The sequence below is a fragment of the Vidua chalybeata genome, chromosome 20 (assembly GCF_026979565.1).
Source record: "Vidua chalybeata isolate OUT-0048 chromosome 20, bVidCha1 merged haplotype, whole genome shotgun sequence".
Classification (NCBI taxonomy): domain Eukaryota; kingdom Metazoa; phylum Chordata; class Aves; order Passeriformes; family Viduidae; genus Vidua; species Vidua chalybeata.
Window position 1 is genome coordinate 8,511,660 of NC_071549.1, and position 20,906 is coordinate 8,532,565.

The 20,906-nt window shown below is 46.3% G+C and overlaps 2 protein-coding genes and 2 non-coding genes across 10 annotated transcripts in view; 1 reads left to right on the forward strand and 3 right to left on the reverse strand.

Moving 5' to 3' along the window:
• The window catches only part of TEX14 (testis expressed 14, intercellular bridge forming factor), a 33,890-nt gene extending 30,729 nt beyond the window's left edge, over window positions 1-3,161 (reverse strand). For all 6 annotated transcript variants that reach the window (XM_053961207.1, XM_053961211.1, XM_053961213.1 and 3 more), the window contains exon 1: window positions 2,693-3,161. In XM_053961207.1, the coding sequence (XP_053817182.1) occupies window positions 2,693-2,870 (178 nt within the window). In that variant the 5' untranslated portion in view covers window positions 2,871-3,161. The remainder of the gene's footprint in view (window positions 1-2,692) is intronic.
• Window positions 506-719, reverse strand: LOC128798338 (small nucleolar RNA U3). Its single transcript, XR_008434393.1, has one exon. It is a non-coding gene; the product is annotated as a small nucleolar RNA U3 (small nucleolar RNA).
• LOC128798348 (small nucleolar RNA U3) lies at window positions 1,719-1,932 on the reverse strand. The gene has a single exon (XR_008434403.1). It is a non-coding gene; the product is annotated as a small nucleolar RNA U3 (small nucleolar RNA).
• Window positions 3,162-3,580: 419 nt separating the features above from the next.
• Window positions 3,581-20,014, forward strand: RAD51C (RAD51 paralog C). 2 transcript variants are annotated; one of them, XM_053961215.1, is made up of 9 exons: window positions 3,591-3,783; window positions 4,469-4,727; window positions 4,956-5,122; window positions 6,118-6,251; window positions 8,644-8,775; window positions 10,902-10,968; window positions 13,616-13,676; window positions 16,164-16,224; window positions 19,689-20,014. In XM_053961215.1, the coding sequence occupies exons 1-9, from the start codon at window positions 3,666-3,668 to the stop codon at window positions 19,794-19,796; spliced, it is 1,107 nt and encodes a 368-aa protein (XP_053817190.1). In that variant the 5' UTR covers window positions 3,591-3,665; the 3' UTR covers window positions 19,797-20,014. The 2 variants fall into 2 exon arrangements, with proteins under 2 accessions (XP_053817191.1, XP_053817190.1); XM_053961216.1 differs by lacking the exon at window positions 13,616-13,676 and having other exon boundaries at window positions 3,581-3,783; window positions 19,689-19,778.
• Window positions 20,015-20,906: the final 892 nt, after the last annotated feature.

Below are 20,906 nucleotides of genomic sequence, written 5' to 3' on the forward strand. Positions count from 1 at the left end.
TAATTCTCTAATCTGTCTTGTTATTCACATTGTTTATAGATATGTTCTGCCACCGTGCGTCATTCACTGCACACCAATGGTGGGGGATGTTTTTACTCTCAGACCAATGAAATTAGTCTGCACGGTGTTCTCTATATATAGAGCGCTGCATTTGAAATAAATCGGATTCTTTCTTGCCTTCCGATATTGGAGTCATTTCTGTTCCCCTCCTGCTCAACAGCGACATGGAAGGAGGATGTGGGCAGCTGGGGCCCGTCTCTCCTGCAGGCAACGAGTGACAGGATGAGAGGACACGGCCTCAGGTCGCAGCGGGGGAGGTTTCGGTTTGATATTGGGGAAAATTTATTCGCTGGAAGGGTTCTAATCACTGGCACATCTCGCCAGGGCTGAGTCGCCATCCCTGGAGGGACTTACACATGTGATTGTGGCACTGGGGTCAGGATTCAGCAAATCCCTTCACCGCTGAGTTCTGTTTTTGGACCAAGAATAAAAAAAGGAGCCACAAACCGCTCAGCCCGTGTTCTCTCCCTCCCGAGCCCCACCGCAGGGGCCGGGAACGGTCATCAATGGCGAGCGGCCCCTGCCCAGGCAGCACCGCCCGCCCGCTTCGCGCTCAGGAGAGAACACCTCGCTCCTCCTCGCGGTTTGTGACGCCGATCAGGGAAGATCACTCTCCTCTAGTGACCAACTACAGAAATGATCCCTGAAAGTATAGTCTTAGCCCTGCCCCGCCGCCCGCGCCCGGCCCTGCCGCCGCCACCCGCGCACAGCACGCGGCGAGCACAAAGCGCGCGCCCGGGAGGAGCCGGCGCGGCCCCGCCGAGCCGCCGCGGCCGCGGGAGCGCGCCCCGAGCCCCCCGGCAGCGCCCGCGCCCCGCGGAACGGCCGCGCGTGGAGCTGTTCGGGAGCGCGCCGCCTCGATTTGCATGTTCTGCCGCCGAGGGCCAATCAGAGGCGTTGCCGAAGCCTGGCGGCGGCGCGGCCCCGCCCCGCTCTCCCCCCGCTCCAGAAGTGACGCTGCCGCCCGCATCACTCGGGCTGTCACCGCTGTCGCGACACGACACGAGGGACCGCCACCGCCCGTGCTGCCGCTGCCCCGGGCCAACAGAGGAGAAGAGCCCCGGTACCAACACCAGCAGCGCGGCACGGCTGCCGCCGGGGGCTGCGCTGGCTCCCAGTCTCTCCCGGCGCTTCCAGGGTGGCATTCATGTACCAGAACGAACAACCCCACAGGGCGCTGCTTAATGAACTCCGGCCTTTGCATCTCTGGGCTCAGCCTGGGCGTCACGGACCGACTGCACGGTATGGCGAGCACAACACGGAGCAGTTTCTCCCTAAAGCCCATCAGAATTTCTAGCCTGAGCGACGCGGAGTTCCAAAACTGAAGAAAGGCAAATCCGGATCAGGTGCCCCTTAGTCCCGTGTCACTCTCTCTGATCATCACCGTTCATCAGAGGGAACACTTTGCAACAAGAAACTCCTCTCGCCCTGCACTAAGAGATGGGTCGAGAATACCATTGGTCTGAATACCCTCATAAAGCCTAAATCCGTGTGGCTGCTGCGCCCTCCCTGCGGATCGCCCACGGCGGGTCACTGCAGCGAGAGCCTGGCCGCGAGTTGTGTACGAGAGGAGGAAATGCCCGTGCGCAAGGATCATCCATCCCTCTCTGCTCACTCCAATTCTTTTTTTAACCACAATAAAAAAAAAGGAGCCACAAACCGCTCAGCCCGTGTTCTCTCCCTCCCGAGCCCCACCGCGGGGGCCGGGAACGGTCATCAATGGCGAGCGGCCCCTGCCCAGGCAGCACCGCCCGCCCGCTTCGCGCTCAGGAGAGAACACCTCGCTCCTCCTCGCGGTTTGTGACGCCGATCAGGGAAGATCACTCTCCTCTAGTGACCAACTACAGAAATGATCCCTGAAAGTATAGTCTTAGCCCTGCCCCGCCGCCCGCGCCCGGCCCTGCCGCCGCCACCCGCGCACAGCACGCGGCGAGCGCAAAGCGCGCGCCCGGGAGGAGCGGGCGCGGCCCCGCCGAGCCGCCGCGCCCGCGGGAGCGCGCCCCGAGCCCCCCGGCAGCGCCCGCGCCCCGCGGAACGGCCGCGCGTGGAGCTGTTCGGGAGCGCGCCGCCTCGATTTGCATGTTCTGCCGCCGCTGGCCAATCAGAGCGAAGCGCCGGCCCCGCCCAGCCCCGCCCTGGGAAGGCGCAGTTCTGGATCGGCGCAGGCAAGCGAGATCCGCGATCCTAAAACCGGAACACAACCGCGCCGAGTATTTGGTTCCATGTACAAAACTCCCTGTGCCTGTGTGGCTACAAATCTGGTTGTCAAAATGCTTAATGTCTAAACCGCACCCTGGGCATTTGGCAATACGCACTAAAACCCCCTTTAAAGAGAATATTCCTACAGCTGTCTTTCAGAATTTTAGTTTTACAACGCCTCACTTATGTCCTTATGAGCCCTTTACTTATAAAAGATCAGTTTTCTTTTCACCTAACTTGTTTTAATACATTTTTTGATTCGAGAACTATTTCCACTTAATAGAAAAGGGCAGCTATAAATAATTTTGTTAATATATTTCACTGAGAAAACTAGATTCTACAAGCAGTACGCTGACTATTTCTTACCAGAAATAAAAGAATAGAGGGAAAAGTAAATATTTTCTGCCAGTACTTGTCTAAACTTAGCTTTTACCTTTTTTCAGAAGCTTCTTCACTTTCACATAGTTCCCTTCCCTGACATAGTCATGCAGGTCAGCTTCCAGGGAGTCTCCTTTTATACTTCCAAGCTTGACTGGGCATGGAAATGGGAGAGGGATGGGATGAGCCATCTTCTTTCCTGAACACGACTGGGAAAAGGTAGGAAACACCATCAAGCTGCAAAGCACCTCAACGTAAAGAACCTATGTCTGACTTCAGAACCTGCTTAAAGTTAGGTCTGCTTCCTGCAGAACTATCCCGAGATGGAAGGGGAAATGAGCCTGCTGCCCTAACAGCGCTCTCCCGGGCCGGCCGGCGCCGGAGCACAGCGGGGACGGGAGAGGCGACAACCGGGAGATCACAGAACCTGCCAGGAGCAGCGGTCTCTCCGGGGCACACAGGCGGGACACACCCAGCGGCATTCCCGGGCGGGCACTGCCCGCTCCAGCCCGTTCCCGGGGCCCGCGGGCGCCCGCGGCCCACGCGGATCCGCTCACCCGCCGCCCGAACGGCCCCGACACGCGGGAACGACAGCGCGCATGCGCGGCGGCGCCGCTCGCCCGCTCGATTCGCGCCAGGGTGGGGCGGGGGCGGGGCCAGACCGTGAGGGGCGGGGGTCGGTGGGCGGGGCCGGCGGCGATCGCCGCTCGCTGGACGCGGCCGGAGCGTGTCCGGTGCCAGCCGGGGAGAGCCCGGTGCCCGCCGGGGAGAGCCCGGTGCCAGCCGAGGAGTGCCCGGAGCCAGCCGGGGAGTGCCCGGTGCCCGTGCGGCCCGGTGCCAGCCGGGGAGTGCCCGGTGCCCGTGCGGCCCGGTGCCCGTGCGGCCCGGTGCCAGCCGGGGAGTGCCCGGTGCCCGCGCGGCCCGGTGCCCGTGCGGCCCGGTGCCAGCCGGGGAGTGCCCGGTGCCAGCCGGGGAGTGCCCGGTGCCCGTGCGGCCCGGTGCCCGCGCGGCCCGGTGCCCGCGCCTCCATGCAGCGGGAGGTGGGCACGCTGCCGCTGGCCCCCGCCCTGCGCGCACGCCTCGCCGCCGCCGGCTTCCAGACGGCGCAGGAGCTGCTGGACACCGGGCCCTGCGGCCTGAGCAAAGGTACCGGCTTTCGGCCCCCCCCCGGATCTTACGGGCCCTTCCCCCTTGCCCGTCCCGGCCCCTGGGACGCCCCAGTGAGGCTTCCGGGAAATGGGCACAGTGAATAATAAAAAAAAAAAAAATAGGCGATTCTGGTAAAAGATCAGCTGACACTGATGGATGTAAATGGGATGCAGGAAAACGAAGGGATTCTGTTAGGCTCATCCCTCCTCATTCCTCAGCTTCCCTCTTCTTTTTACTAGGTGATTTGAGCAAAATAAGCCTATTTGAAGTTAGAAAATTGCCTTTGTCAAGGAATATGTGTAGCAATTCCTTCCTGTGAGGGTGGTGAGGCCCTGGCACAGGGTGCCCAGAGAAGCTGTGGCTGCCCCTGGATCCGTGGAAGTGTCCAAGGCCAGGCTGGATGAAGCTTTGAGCATCCTGGGCTAGTGGAATGTGCCCCTGTCCATGGCAGGGGTGGAACTGGGTTGTCTTTACAGCCCTTTCAAACCCAAACCAGTCTGGGATTTTGATTATCAATAGTTTTATTATCTATGACAATAACAGTTTGAAAGTCACATCATTAGTGCCAGGGCTGTGTGCGTGTTGTCCTGAGAGGGTGAATATGGATTGTTTCATGTCATGCTGCAGAAGCAGTCACTGCTTATAAAATAAAGGTGGTGTTTTGTGCTTTTGGCTTCTCTAGAAATTGGAATCTCCAGGGAAGAGGCGCTGGAAGCGCTGCAGGTGGTGAGGCAGGAATGTCACGGGCACGCAGCAAGGACGGCTGGGGGATCAGGTACCACCAGGAAGTGCACAGCCCTGGAGCTTCTGGAAGAAGAGCAAACCCAGGGCTTCATCATCACCTTCTGTTCAGCACTGGACAACATGCTGGGAGGTGGAGTGCAGCTGACAAAAATCACCGAGATCTGCGGAGCACCCGGTGTTGGCAAAACACAGCTGTGGTATTTCATTGTCCCAAGAATCACTTTTTGTTTAACTCAGCTATGAAATGAGTCCATTTTTCTTGTTGTCGTGACTGCAATGTCTGATTCTTCTCCGGCATTATAAATATAATAATGGTTGTAGTGCTCCCTGTCCCCTGTGTTCCTCAGCAGGAAAATCACTCCAGGAGTGAGCAGGGACAGCTCTGGGATGCAAATATTGATCTCTGTTTCTGTTTCCCATGGCAGCATGCAGCTGGCAGTGGATGTCCAGATCCCGGAGTGCTTCGGGGGCGTTGCTGGAGAAGCTGTGTTCATTGACACTGAGGGAAGTTTTATGGTGGACAGAGTGGTGGACATTGCAGCTGCCTGTGTGCAGCACTGCCACCTTATTGCTGAGGCTCAGCAAGAAGAGGGTGCGTTGCCAAGTCATTTTTTTTCTGGAGGAGGCAAGGATGGAGTGAAACAAGTGTCTCGTAGGCTGCAGTGTTGCTTTTGGAGTGTTTGCTGACAGCTTTTTATTTCCACCTCTGTGTATCAAACCCTGAACTACATCTGTGTCTGCAGCAGACTGAGCTGGGCAACTTCAAAAATAATTATTTTTCTACATGGCGATTTTGTGAACGTTTTGATCTTGGGGGTTTTAGGTGGCATGTGGGGTTTTGATGTTAGACCTTCCTCCTTTCCTCTTTTCCTTCCAATTTTTCAGCACCTTAATAATCATATTTGCACACCTTATTGATCATATTTGCACCTGTTGAGCAAAACTGAGTGTTTTGTTTCAAAACACAGGAACAGGTAGGGAAAGAAAGAGGAACAGCAGAATTTTATGAGGCAATGTTGCTGCTGAAGGCCCATGGAGTAAAACCATAGCTGGAATTCAGCTCCTCCATAAAGTCGATATAGCCAGGCTGCTTTTAGTAAGAGTTTTATTCTCTAAGTCATCAGTCTCTTGAGGATAAGGACACAACTTTTGTGTTACTCATGGAGAATTTATGCACCAAAACTTCTGTTGGAACTGAGGTAGAAAGACATTGTATTAAATGAGTTACTGCCTGTATATTAAACAAGGGATGATTAATAGTCCCTGATGTCCTCTGGTGGCGTTCTGGCTTGAAAATGATTTACTGGAGAAGTTCTTGCTTCAGAAATAAATTTTTCATTGTTGGAGGCCTCCCTTGGAGGCTCCAGTGTGTCTGTGTGCAAATGCTGGGATAGCATCTGCTCACCACCTTCCTGACTTTCAAGCCAGATGGAAAATATGTTTCCACACTCCTTACCTTGCCTGTTCCGTTTCTGGGGGCTTTGCTGTTGCTATGTGTGGAGGGCAGGGTTTGGTGGGATGATGAAAGTAACAATATGCTCCTACAGACTTCTGACTCATTTACTCATCTGTTTGTTTTGTTCTCAGATCATCGGAAAGCTTTGGAGACTTTCTCTCTGGAAAATATCCTCTCTCACATCTATTACTTCCGTTGTCGTGACTACACAGAGCTGCTGGCCCAGGTCTACCTCCTGCCAGAATTCCTGTCAGAGCATTCCAAGGTAAGGCTTGTTGCAGGCTTGTCAGGAGGTGTCACCCATCTTCACGCTGAAGAGTTTTTGTCTGCTGTAGTAACAGGAGTAAACACCTTGGTACCTCGTCAGCTTGGCAGTAAAACATTGGCTGATAGCAGAGTACAAATGTAAAGCCTTCTGCTTGTTTGCCTTTTCGTTCCCATCCCAGTTACTCTCAAGAGTAATTTGCTTTTGCCATCCTCCTGAATTTCTACTCTGAGTTGAGGACACTGGGTCTGTGCTGCCACATGTTCCATTTCTGGGAGCACTGAGCTGTGAATCAGCACAGAACTGCTCCACACAAGAGCCTCAAAGCCGGGGGGTGTGTGGTGACCATGAGGGTGCCATCAGAAAGCCTTGGTGCCACTTTTTTTGCCCTAAAATAGCACTGAGGACCAGAAATATCCTGCACTGTCCAAGTGACTCTCCTCCTTTTCAGTGCATCTTCTGTTGCTACAAGCAACCAGAGCCTGCAGCTTGACTCTTGGGTGGACTGCAGCCAGAAAGTTTCTTAGTACCTAATGTCTTAGAGAAATGCTATTGTAAGGCAGATTTTCACCACCTCCCATCCAGATTTCTGGGTTCTGCACTGCAGATCACTCCCTGTCAGGATCTGGGAAATATGACTGTGCCTTGTTCTATCAGAGCACAAATCAGTGTTGGATTAGAATGTCTTTTGCATATATTCCAAAATTTTTCATTTATGGGAGCTGTCGTGTTCTGGAAAACACAGATGGGAGCCTCACTTGTGCTTGGTGTAGTCTGGTATTTCCCTTTCCCTGCCAGGTACTAATGGTGCCCTGTTGTGTTTGCTCTTGTGGAAAGTACATGGCTTCATTAACACAGTTCCACTGGGCTGCAGCTCCCTGGAACCATCTGTGCTGATTATCTGGGCTTGGCCTGCAGCCTGAAGTGCTGAAGGTTGCAGGAGAACCACAAGACCTTCTGCTGATTCCTTGGACAAGCTAGAAGTGACTTGACAGATTGCTCATTGCGGTCCAGCTCTCATTAAAATTAGTCTGATCCCTCTGGAGCCCAGTCTGCGACCACAGGAAGCCTCCAGATTTCAGGGGTTTTAGGAGAGAGAAAAAGTTGTAGAGGTTTAGAGATAAGAAAGATGTAGAGTTAGAGGTCCAAATGTGCCATTTGGAAATTTGAATTAGTTTGAGATCTTATTAATAACATGAGAAAGACTGTTAGAAAATAGTCTTGTGGTAAAAAACCTAATCCTTTAAGGTCTACTAGAGCCAAGCTGGCATGGACAAGGCAGGTGTTACCAAGCTCTCTTTACACTTTAAATACTTTAAGTTTTCCTGTCTGCTCTCTGGGAGAAATTTAACTAAATTGCATCCTGCCTGGACATATTTGTGATAGCCAAGTTATATAACTATGTATACATTCCTGTCTAGCATGAGTCATGTTTATGCTGTTAAACTCATTGTTCTTAAAGAAATGATACGTGAGGAAAATGTACAGACTCATGGAAAAGAATTGGTAGGAAGGGGGGAAAATGAGAATACGATTAATGTCTGCTTTTAATCCCAACTATTTAATCTTCTTTTGCAAATTAAAGGTTTTTTTTTTTTCAGTTGGAGGCCCAGGACCATTTCACAGTGATGTCTGTGCAGGCTTGTATGTTCCAGTCATAAAGAGGTTTCCCAGTAATGAGTTAAATCAGTAATACAGAAAATCAGGATTTTTGTGTTGTTTCCACTTTGTTATCTTGTGCAGTAATGCAGGAACTTGCAGACACCAAGGATTTGAGTGGCATCTGAATATGCAGGCACTGTTAGACCATCCATCTCCCTCCTGTATTTCAGACTTGGGTCATCAAAACAGCCACAACAAATGAAGTTAGAATAAATCAAAATCCCAGACTAATGTTTATACAGTGTCTTGAGGGTGATGAGCCAGCAGCTGCAGCGTGCTCTGACTTCAGCTAATGATTGCTACAAAAGAAATAATTCAGCAAAGCAAACATCTTGAGGCAAGATAGATCCTGAGCTCCAGTGCAGTGTGCCTGGAATATCTTTAGGCATCTGCTAAACTCTGTGTTTCCAAGACAGATCACTGATAACAGCTGAGTTATCTCAGCAGTGGCTCCAGAGAGCCTGAATTCTGATTCTGATTTGGATTTAATTTCTGAGGGAGAAGGTGAATTAATTGTTGTTTGTGGAGAGTTGACTGAAACACAGTTCTGCTGTTTAATGATTATTTTCTCCAGCTTCTCCTCTGCAAGGCTTTAAGTCCAGCTTTGCCAGTCGTGTTCACCTAAGGATGAAATAAAACATTCCAGTGCACATAAAAACAGGTCTTGCTGCTTTTTGTCATTTTTTATAGGATAGTAATGGCAGTTTTTTATCTTTTCTCCTGCCTTTAGGTCCGGCTGGTGGTGATTGATGGAATTGCCTTTCCCTTCCGCCACGACTTTGAGGACCTGTCCCTGCGCACGAGGCTGCTGAACGGGCTGGCACAGCAGCTCATCATCATAGCCAGCGACCACAGATCAGCTGTAAGTCCAGGGCAGGCTTCAATCCCAAAAGATGCTACTGTTTTTTTACAAAGAATTAAGGAAATGTGTCTCTAAATAGCAAAATAAAACTGCAGTAATACTCTCCGCATTCACTCTTGCTAGTTTAGTTGGTGAATATAGAGGGATCACAAAGGCAAAACACCTAAAAGGTGGGGAACTCCTAGACTTGCAAAAATAAGTAAAATTTGCATCAGTAGCCTCCTGTGGATCTTGATTAAGTGGTAGCATGGCATTTCTAATGCTGTTTGCCATCATCTCCAATGATTTGGTTGGACAAGGAATGCTCCTCTGCTGATTTTACCTACAAAAATACCTGGGAGCATTCAGCAGTTCCAACACAACTTTCCACCCTCTGTTTAAAAATAAACATTAGCATTCCTAGGGAGGAAAACCACTTTATCTACTGGATTGACCTTCTCTTCTGGCATCCATGGAAACACAGAGCCTTCTTCCTGGGCATTGTTTCCATGTCAATGAGGCAGCAGACCCGCAGCCAGCAGATGGCACTGGGAGGCTGCAGCTGTTCCAGAAGTTGTTTTGGAAGTCTCTGACAGCTCAGAGAAGTATTGTTCAGGAATTGGAGCTTCCCCAGCCCTCAAAATGGTGCTTGTGTCTCTGGTAAATTGTGACCAGGTAAATTGTGTCCAGGTAAATTGTGACCTTGTCACCCACAACTCTCTGGCGCAGTTGGCTTTTGTTTCGAGTTGCTAAAAATAAAACTCCTCTTGTGCTTCCTCTGGGAGCTGTGGGAAGGGAAGAGCCCAGCATTCCCAAAGTGTCCTGACTTGAGGTGTGGAGCTCCTTCCTGCTGCTCTGGGCATCGGGGAGGTGATGTTCCAAGATCTGCACAGCCTCAGGTTTCCTGAGTGCTTTCCCCCACAGTTTGATACCTGGTGACCTTGAACAGCAGCTGCTGTCATTGGACAATGTTTTTCTCTGGTCAAGAATAAAATATATAAATCATTTCTTCTGAACCACGGAACAGTTTAGTACAAAGTTGCTAAATAAACTCTTGCTAAAGGAGTCAGAGCTTCAGGAATGGTTTTGCTTGGATTGGCCCTCTTGTTAGTGGTGTCTGAGTTAGTTCCATGAGCTGTGAGCAGGCTAAATCCAGCCTGCATGCCAGGGATTGCTTGTCAGGCAGCTCTGGATGCTCTAATATGGTAGGAAGTCAGATCCTAAAGCTGGACTCAGAGTGAGGATGCCCAGCCCTTCTCCAGCAGGGAGATGAGGAGGCTATTTGGGGCTGTTACCATGCACTTGTGATGAGTTACTTCTCTAAATTGTGCAATATCTGTGCTGGGCTCTCAGCTGTGTGAATGTTTTAGGGTGTGCTCAGTGGAACTCCTTGTGCTCACACACTTTTCTGAAGTACTCCAACAAGAATCCTCTGAGCATGTCAAACAATGGAACTCTCCAGGGTCTTAGATGGGTACAATTTCTCATTTTTAATGAACTTTGTCATTAATATTCCTGGCTCTTCTCTGTCTCACCCACCCCCACTTCTGCCAGGGATCTAACCTAGACTGTCTGTGAGCCTCCCACAAGTGACTGGGGCTGTGAAAACACTCCCCCGCTCTGTCTGTTCACTTCCATTCTGCTTTGTGTTGTACCCACTTGTGCATTTTTAGACTACAAGGCACAGAAATTCAGTTAATCACCAGGCTAATGCACATTGTGAGCAGCATCACCAAGTTCATTTACCTCAGGGACTGAGAGCTGGCTCCTCATGGAGGGCCAGTGCAAGTCAGCTGCAGCTAAACATAGATCCAAAGAACATTTAGGACAAATGTTGTGGGATAAATAAGTTGTGTGGAGCTTGTCTCCCTTGGAGAGGGAGAAATTGAGATTTCTTTAAAGTCTTGAATGAAAGAAATCTCCCATTCAAACCAAAAATACGTTTTGCAGGGTACTCTTAATTTGTTCTGAAAAGATGAGGCACCCTTACCTTAATGAATCTTCTCTTCGTTACAGTTGCTAAGAGTTTTGCCTGAGTAACTGCTTCATCAGTAAAAGCTCTTTTGAAAATTCCCTCTCTTCCCTCCCACCAGTAAGCTGATTTCCAGGAGATTTTCTTATTTTTTTGCTTCTGTTTCCTCTTTCAGGTAGTTCTGACAAACCAAATGACAACAAGGATTGGACAAAGCCAGTCCACATTGGTACCTGCTTTAGGTAAGTGTTGAGCTTTGAGTTGAAAATGGATATGTCAGTTCCTTTCCTTTGGCTTTATGTACAAAGAGAAATCATCCAAAAATGTACCTGGGAGCTGTAAACCTCTAGCAGGGATGTGGTGAGGAGAAGGTTAAATCACTCAAAAAAGAACCTAGCTTAATGGTTGCATACCCCAAACTAAGCTGCAATTTCCTAAATTCCCTGAGAACCATTCACTGCCTCTCCCAAACAGTTTAAATTGTTTATTTTCCCATTACCCTTGAACATGTCCCATTAATTATTTGCAAAGGCATTTCATATTTGCTGTATCACTGGAATTCTCTGCAGTTATGATGTAGAAGGATGTTCTGTGGGGGATCCTCAAGCACAGCCTGCCCTGAGCCAGGTTAAAGATTTTTTTTTCAGGCTGCTCCATTTTGCCCTGTTATGAGCAGATACCTCATCCACGCCTTTCTGCTGCAGTCACAGGGGAAAATAAAACAGTTCTGAAGTGGAGATTTCTACAAATTAAGGAAAAGTTCAGCATTTAAATCTTATTTCCAGCTATAGCATTGTATTATTTTATGATTCACTTAAAGGGCACAAATTCTTCAGTTTCTGTGAGCTAAGTAATGATTCTTTTGCTCTGGAGAGGGGAGAGAAGGGGACAGCACAAAGGCAAAGATGTTCCCCAGAGTCTGTACAAGAACCAAACCATTTGGCAGAGATAGAGGGTAAAATGAACAAACACAGCCCATCTCCTGCAGGAATGTGAAGAACGTGGAATTTGGAGCTGTGCAGGCAGACCCAGCTCCCAGGATCTGACCCCTTTTGTCAGTTTTGCCTCTTGCTCTCTGATGGATTATTTTTGGCAGCCTTTCTGGCTACAGACTCAATTAAAGCTAATAGAGTCTGTCTTTTTTCACTGGCCAGCATTGTTTGGGAGCTGTTGTGTTTATTGAGTCATGGGGACAGTAAAGAATGTGAAGACATTCAGGGGAGTTTATAATTCCCAGATATCCTGCCTTGCCTTGTGCATATTTTCTTTCACAAACAATTAATTTGACATGACCTCCTGTGGAGCTGACTGTGACTCTCCCCAGCATGTGTGACCACAGTATTGTTAAACTGAGCAGTGTGAACTCTTCCAAAAATGCAACTTGGTACAAGTTGGGAAAATATTTAACCAAGTGGTTTTGATGCCCTGCTCTGAAGAGATGGTGTTTCAAAAGTCTCATCATAAAGGCTAAAGAACCTCCCACTCCTCCATGGTTAGGTGTAGCCAAAGGAAATGTTGAGGGAAGGGTCAGCAGCAAACCCCCAGGTAAAATCACTAAATTGGGTTTTTCTCCCCATTGATTGGTAAGCCTGAGAAACAGCTTTTTCATGAAAGCATTAATCTCTAAACTCTTATTCAGCTCCTGAGCAGAAGGGAAGATCTTAATTATGAGGAAAAAAAAAATAGAAAAAAAGCACAGATGCTGCAAGGTATTAAGTCAGGAGCTTTATGAAGGGGACAGCTTTCTTTCCCACTAGTGATAGCTAAGCTGGGTGTTCCTAGACATTTCTACTAAATATATTTAGAAAGGAGGTCAAATATTAATCTACAGGCAGTTCAACTCAGAAATATCTCATTTTACAGTAGCATTTTTCACTCATATTCAATGCAGTTGGAAATCTGCTGGTGTGGAATTTGTAGCCATTGTAAAATGTGTTTTGATCTCTGCCTCAGAGCCATTTCTGAGAGCCAAAATCTTTAATCTCAACTCAGATGTAGTGGAGCAAAGTCTGGCAAGATGCCTAAAGGGTCTAAGTCTTCATTACAGTGGGATCTTTTTTTTTTTTTTCCCCTTATCTGTGCTCTAATAAATACCAGAGCACGGTGGGCACGAGGGTCTGGGGATGTGAGGGAGACCAGGGAGGGGTGGACAGCAAAGAGCAGGTGGACAGGGGAGACTTGACTGGTTTAAAATGCAATCCATCTTTGGAGTGCTGACAGGGATAAACAGAGGAAAAAACACCCAATAAAGATGTCTGTACATTGATTTGTGGTCAGGTGTGAGCTGAAATATTGGGATTGAGCCCCTGGAGCAGGTTAAAAATCTAAGCTTCCTTCTCTCTTTCCACCACACCTCCCTGCTCCTTGCTTTTGGTTGTGTTATTTTGCATTTTGCTATCAGAAGCAGAAGACTGCTTCAGGGGCCCTTAATGCTTTAATAATGGTTGACTTTCTCCCAAAGCTGGCATCCCAAAGGGACTGATGTTTGTTCATAATTATGCCTGAGAGACAGAATATCACAGTTCTGAAGTAGGATTTAGACCTCCTCACCAGACTTCTTCAGTAGTAATTAGACAAATCTCTTCTTCAAGCTGCCTCTGTTTTCAAGACCTGTCTAGTACCTGTCCTTTATTAGGCATCCAGGAAATTTTTCTACAAATATGGAACTATTGCATCAAGATTTCTGTAAAACACACGGACTACAGAGGTTATTCCTTTTTTGGGTCTATTTGTTGTGAAATCCTTGCAAGTATGAAAAAGATATGATGCATCATTGCAAGAAAGGCATATTTTGTTTTAATCACAGGGAGTTTTTGAAGATTAATTTCATTTCAGCTTGCTGATGGTGGTAGTGTAAGGGATAATGATCTGTCATTTTGTGTTCCTCAGGAGAAAGCTGGGGACACGCTGCCACCGTCCGTTTAATCTTCCACTGGGACAACAGTCAGAGGTGAGGGAAAATGTGAGGAAAATCCACATAAATACAAATATGGCACTGGAGAATCTCTCAAACGGGCTATGGGGGCCAAGCAGGGGTTTGAATTTGGCTCCTGGCCTTGCTGTGCCACATCCCAGGCTCCCAAGGCTCAGGAATTTTCTCGCTCAGGCTGGGACAGTGTGGGCTGAACTGTCAGGCTCCTCCTCCCCACCGTGATGGGCTCTTCCTGACAAGATGCCACAGTTTATAAAAGTGTAACATCCTCATGGCAGTTGTTGAGACACAAGGATTTAGGCTCTGGTGGCTGAGTAGAAAATTTCTTTTGCTATCTGCATTTTGCAAGATAGGGTTGGGTTTTGTTGTTTTTTTTTTTTTTTTTTAAATAAAACTCTTCTCATTTGAATGTGAATTTTTGCCATAGTGTTAAGCTGGTGGGTTACAAGGTGGTTTTTATGCCTCACTCTGAAGAGGTGCAATTGAAACAGTCTCATTATAAAGAACCTCCCATTTCTCCACGGTTGGTTGTAGCCACTATAATTTCTTTGAGAAGAATTTTTTTTTCTTTATTGTTTTCATCCCCAGTCAGTCCAAAGCCAGAGATGCCAAAGAAGGCTTTAAAGCCACCTAGCCTGTGACCCTCAGGACAGGCTGCTGACCCTGAGCTTCAGGGGTTGAACCTTCCAAAAAAACAGTGTGAAATTCTGTTTGCTGCAATGAGACCTCCTCTGTTTCCTGGTTCTTTTTTTCCCTCTTTATATTGCAAGGTCATTTCTCTTTCCTGGTCAGTTAAATTTGTCCTATATGTAATATCAGCATGCAGCAGCTTGAGATTAAGGAGCTGTGCTGCAATTCCCTAATCTTGTGCAAACACTGAGCAAAAATGGTGCTAGAATGTTGTTGTACAGTGTTTTGCTTGTTGAATTTGAAAGAAAAATGCAGTGACACTTTCTTGGGGAGTTTTGTTTTTAAATTCTAAGTTTGAAGGCAATGCAGGATGATTACAGCAGGCTGTTTAATTTGGAATTAAATTAACATCACTGATTAGTTAACAGTCTTTTTAGGACAAGTTGCATCAACATAATGATTACAGAGTGAACAAAAGTTAATTTTATATACGAAAAGAACTTTTTTCTTCTGCAACAGAGCTAAGAAGGCTGCAGATAGAAGTTCCAGAAAACAAGCCAAGGAGAGACAAACCTGGCTTATTTCCTGATGTAAATCTGCAGCTAACATGGAGTGGGGCCTGCAGAAACAGCAATTCTGGATACAAGTGTAAAAGCAGAAATAATTCAGTACTGTCTTATTTTTGCACAGGCTACCTACAGCTGATCCATTGTGATTTTGTTGTTTTTATATCAGGTTATTGAGGCACAAAGATCATTTGAGGATCCATTTGCCTTTTTAAAATTATTTTTTATATGTGCTTTGGCCAACTCTGATACCTGTCTCCTCCTTTCTTTCTACTCCTGAAAATGTCAGAGCATAATTCTAAGGGTTCTCTTTGCTGGGAGGAAAGATCCTGTTGAGTCAGAGGCTCCAGCTGAGCTCTTGTGAAAGCCTGGCTTCTGCAGCTCCAGATTTGGGCAATTTTGTCAAGTATAAACCAGCATTTGAGTGTTCTGAGGAATTCCCTGTGTAGCTAACATGAAGTGGCAGCGTTCCTCAGGCTGTAATTACGTGCTCTCTAATAGAATGGCACCTCAGGGAGGAAAAAACCCCCCGAAAATAATTAACAGGATTTTTGGCAGGGTGTCTTGCTACAGAGAGCAGAACATTTTCTAGATTGGCTTATGTAAGTGTGAGTTTTGGGGAGGTGGGCATGGTGCAGCCCTGACAAGGGTTGAAAACCCCTTTCCTTTTGAGCTGCTGTGCAATTTTCTCTCTATATTATGCAAGCATTTACTGTAGAACACAAATCAAGGTGTATTGCTTAGAGTCTAAATGCAGCAAATCAGGGAAGTGTCAGAGGAGAAATAAAAGGGAAACTATTTTCTCAAGGTTGTGCTGTGTGTCAGTGGCAAGGGCAGGCTTAGAAATAGAACATCTCCAGCCTCTGGGTTATATTGACAGGCTTGGGAAATCTCTGGAAAAAGCCTCCCTAGAAGTCCTGGAATTCTTGAAGGTCTCTCACATCCTTGAGAGGTCAAAGAACAAGTGATTAATGGAGTAGGGAAGAGGTGTGCTCAAAACCTTTTTTGTTTGCATTTTAAGAAAGTGACATTTGGAATTAATTCATGATGAATATTGTTCCAAAAATGTCATCAAATACTGTGATGAAACAAGGCTAATTAATCATTCACTCTTTTTAGTAGGTCTAGATTGTGTTTGAGCTGACAGGTCATGTAAGGATGGGAATCCACAGTTTGAATGACCTATATGAAAATACATCCCTAAGAATTCCACTGGTACTGTAGGAAAACTTGGTTCTGGTCATTGGGCTATTTGGAATTTTTATTGCTGTATTAATTAATCATAATTCCCCGGGGTTTGTTTTACCAGGTTGGCCACGTTGTACAAATCACCGAGTCAGAAGGAGTCCACCATAGCCTATCACATCACAGTGAGTGTTCCTGTGGGGATGGACGTTCCCAGCTGGGAGCACACTGACAGCTGGAAAGGAATTTCAGACAAATCTCAGAATGGTCTTTGCTTTCTTAGTGTTGCTTTTCAGCTGCCTTCTGAGGGGAAGCAGTAATATTGGGATAGCTCCAGATTTAGGGGTAATTTGCTCTTTTTCTCTTTAGAAAAGTGACCCAGCATTTTGTCTACTCAAAGTTAAAATACTTTTGATTTCCAGATCAAACTTTCAGGCAGCCTGTCCCCATCTGTTCTGCTGCTGGTGCTGCTTATTTTATCTGCCCCTGAAGTTAACTTTTGCCCTAAGTGCAGTAACCAAGAACAATCTGAGCTTCATTTTGGGAGACCTGAACCATTATCTCCCTTGTCAGGTAGGGTGTGGTTTCTCAGGTGGCTTTTTGCATCTGTTCCAGCCAAGTTCATCTTTTTAGGATGAGGATGGCCAGAATTAAGCCTGATATTCCAGCGCTTTGTTCCATAGGTATTTCCCCATCTCTGCTTTATGTGTGGTATAACCCAGGCTGTGTTTATCCTACACTGATCCTACACCCAGCCAATATACACAGATTTTTCTCTTCTGTCCCTATCATAGAAGGAGCTTCCAGCTTATGGCTGGAGTCCTTATTCATCCCTAGTTAAATCCTGTGATTATTTCCTATTGTGGAGTGCTTAGATACATATTAATGAGAAGAGATGCTGTCTAAGCTGTATTTAGGTTTAAAAAGACAGCACCACTCAATTCTTACATCCTCAAATGTCACATCCATAGGTACAATTCCATAACTATTTGCTCCGTGTCCTCATGGAAACACGTTGCCATAGCATTTTCTGCAGGTTTTAATGCTGCCATCAAATGAGATTCTCAAACTTTCAAACAAATCAGGTTTCCCCCCCCCCCTCTCCTCCTGAATGTATTCACCTGGACAGAAGAAATACTGCAAATATATACTTTTATAAAGACTGGAAGGGGAAGTGGGACTACATCCCGAGGTTGTTGGGATCATGTAATGTGAGTCCTTTTTTCTCCATCTGACAAACAGATGGATTTTATCTCAGGCAGTTTAATTGCCTTTTTCTTTCAGTTTTATGAGCATCATAAAACAGCTATGCTCTCTCTCCTGTGTGAATGTACACTATCTTGAAATAGAGTTGAGAGTGAACCCTAATCAAAGATTAGTTAAAATTTAAGATTATCCCTGTGGTTTTTGTTCCCTTAATCCTGATGAATTGCTTCAGCAGATGATTTCTTTTAGTAAAAAATTGTATTATCTCCATTTCTTTCATGAAATTCAGATCTGATAACAGTCTGTTGTTACCATTTCTCATTCCATAGTTAAACTGAAAGATGTCAATACGTGTCCAGTGTTTCCAAGTCAGATTTGTGTATAACCAGCAAATAACAACAACAAAAAAAAGATATTAAAAAAATACTAATTCCTTAGGGCTCAGCAATGTGCAAATGAGGTGCATTGGTACCACTGGCAAAGTGGCTGCTCAGTACTGAGAGCTGATGAAATGTGTAAATTCATGAGTGAGCTCTGTTATTTTTTTTATCCCTGTCCTTTCCAGCACTCTGTCACCACTCTGAGGGGGCTGTGGAACTCCTCTCCCATGAAATCCTTTCTTCCACAGGCTGATAAGGATTCATTCTTAAATGCAGAGTATAGAAATGGCAATTGATTTATGCACAAGGGAGTAAGTAGCTCGGCTGATTCACCTGAATTTCCTAGGAATGTGACCTGATTATTTCATAGTGAAAGACAGAGACCCAGGATCTAAATTCCGGGTAGGAATTGTGTTTCCCTGATCTGTGGAGGGTCTGCCAGGCCAACAGTGGGAGCACTGCTCAGGTAATAAACACATCTACCCTTGCCAGTCTTGCTGCAGAGGGTGTAAATCCAGAGGACATTAAGGAACAAATCAAAATGAAAGACTGAGCTTTGTCCTTGGTTCCAGCAGCCACATCCTCACCATGTGAAAGCCACTACCAAACCTCACAAATATACACAAAATTGTTGTATTTTCAAGGTGCCTGCCTGTAGCCAAGTGCAAAACATCCATCCTGGGCAGCCTGCTTTATGTTCTGGCCCTTCTAACCCTTGGAATGCTTTCACTGGGAGTCAGCATTCTGAATTAAGTGGATACTTGGCTACAGATCCACCTTTGTGCCTCAGGGAAATGGCAGAGATTAGATGTAGTGAAACATTAAACTTGAAGATTCCCCATTATGCTCTTTAGAATAACACTTGAGTTGCTTATAAATAGCAGAGGGGCTGCACAGATCCTGCCCTTGTAGCAGCTCTTGCTGTTTGTTCCTTTAAAAACCAGGTTGGGTGAGGTGAGGCAGTCAGAAATAGAAATACAGGGATGGGAGACTTAAACAAGACATTTTGCTGGGATTTGAGATTGATCTTGGTGTGGGACACACTGGCATTTGGGAAGAGTCACCTCTGATGGTAATTCTGCCTGCTTTCCTCACACTGCACCAACCCAAAATGTCAGCGTTCCTGAAATGCTCTCGTCCCCACATTGTCTCTCCCTGAGCATTTTGGATCAGCAGAGCAATTTTGTGTTCTGATTAATGCCTTTTCCTTGCTAAGTCTGCCCTGAAAGTCTTCACTGAACTGTCAGCAGTGCTGTCTGCACAGCATTTGTCTGGAGATGGAGAGTTGCAGGCTTCACACAACATCTCATCATCTCCATCTGCATCCATAACATGTTTAACTAACTGACTTCAAGATATTTCATATTTTAAAATGGTTAAAAATTAAATTGTGAGCTACAGTAACAGAAGATATGAGTGGTACTAGGCCAGATAGATCACTTCAAGCACTCTCCTGAGTAGCAGCATGTAGTTTTCACTTCTACATTTAGTTTTTGGCAGTCAAAGGTTTTCATCCCATTGTGTCCCATAAATTACTATGCTGGAACAGTCTTTGCAGTCTAGAGACAGATTCAGCTCTGCTGTTCTCTTACAGTGTCTCATTGATGTTTTCAGTTCATTAAGTAGGTACATGGAACAAAAATATCCTAGGTTGTAGAAATTCACAGTTTTGTTTCTGAAAATGACTGAGGCAATTAATCCAGTCATCTCCTTGCTTCTGTGGGAGCTGATGGATTTGTCTTTTGATTTATTTAAATAGGCAACATAAGTTAATTTATAGAGAAGCAGTTTTTCATAGCCATAGGGGTGATAAACAGTAAAATGAAAGTGATAGCCTGGTTGGTGAAAATAAAATATATTTAAAAAGCAAAATGAGCAGACATGAGTTGGCACATGTGTTGTAAAGTTTGCTGTGCTGAGCTTAACCTGGTCTATAAACATTCTGTGGCTGCTCATCCCGAATAAATGGCAGCATGATCCTTCATGCTGATCTTCTGGGAACTGGTTACTCATGCTTTCTATCCCTACAAGCCTTAGCACATGATTTTCCTTTCATCTTCCAGTCCCATGGCTTCCGAGATGTGCAGCCTCCAGCTGTCACTCCCAGCACAGAAGGGACTGAGCTGAACCCTCGGAAACGGCCACGGACAGAGGAGGAGAAGCAACAGTGATTCCAAAGTGGGATGTTAAAAACCTGCAGGAGAGCAGTGGCAGAGTGAACGTGCAGCCAAAGGCAGCCTGAGAGACTCTCAACTTCAGTTCTTGCTCTGGATTTTATTTTAACATTAAGACTGCAACGTGCAAATTTCTGTGGCGTAAAAATCCTTTGTATATGGCATAATTGTACTTTTATAATAAAAATCTATGTTTTCTATAAGAAGCAGCTTCAGCTTTGGGTTTGGGGCTTTTTTGTTTGGTTTTTTTTTTTGGGGGGGGGGTGGATATGGGGCTACAACTCCGTCTTTTCACACTGGGTAAAAAGACAATGAAATGAGAGCCTCTAGCACAGCACATCTAATGACAGGCATGTGGATCAGTCATGTGGCTTTGTGTGTACCTGAATTTTAAGGAGGTTGGATGCAGCACTGTGCTCACCACAGGCTCAGAGCAGGACACAGGCAGTGAAATGCAGCTTTCAGTGCTACACCAGAGTGGGGCTTTAGCCCTCACCTGCCGCAAAGTCCTTGGTCAAGGACAATCAAAGCTCTGCTTTGAACTTTTCCTGTATCCTGTAGTGGCAACAACAGAGATGAAAGGCTGGATCTGAAGGACAAAGGATTTAATCCAGCACAATAATTTTATGTTCCTGTCTCAGTAAGTGGGAATATTTTACCGTGGCTCAGGCTTGAACCAAACTGCTGCACAGCCATGACTTCCACGTTCTTCATTTCATTTCTTGCTGTAATCAGGATCTCTTTTGTTCATGGCTGTAATAAAGGGGAAACCCAGACTTAGGCACCAGCAATATCAGCAGCTCCAGAGTCTAAACCCAGAGAATGAATATATACTGAAATAATGAAAGCACAGCAGCTTTTTGTCCTCTTTTTTTATTAAGAGAAAACAAATCAAGGAGATTATTAGAGGAGAAGAAAGGTGCTGCACTGCAAAATAGTAATTACTTCAATTATGAGAAGTGTTTGTACACATGCACAGAGATGACCCCTTTTGGCAGAGCACTCGGTAACGTTAGAGCTGAGGAAACTCAGCCAGCAGCTAAATGGAGAATTCAAGTTGTGGGAGTCACTATCTTAAATTTTTTATTTAGTGTACACTAAACTGAC

Excerpts from the sequence above, each read along its gene's own strand:
- RAD51C (XM_053961215.1), top strand. The coding sequence starts at position 3,666 with ATGCAGCGGGAGGTGGGCACGCTGCCGCTGGCCCCCGCCCTGCGCGCA. Across the intron at positions 3,784-4,468 it reads GCCCTGCGGCCTGAGCAAAG|AAATTGGAATCTCCAGGGAA; the intron begins GTACCGGCTTTC and ends TGGCTTCTCTAG. Across the intron at positions 8,776-10,901 it reads CCAGCGACCACAGATCAGCT|GTAGTTCTGACAAACCAAAT; the intron begins GTAAGTCCAGGG and ends TTCCTCTTTCAG.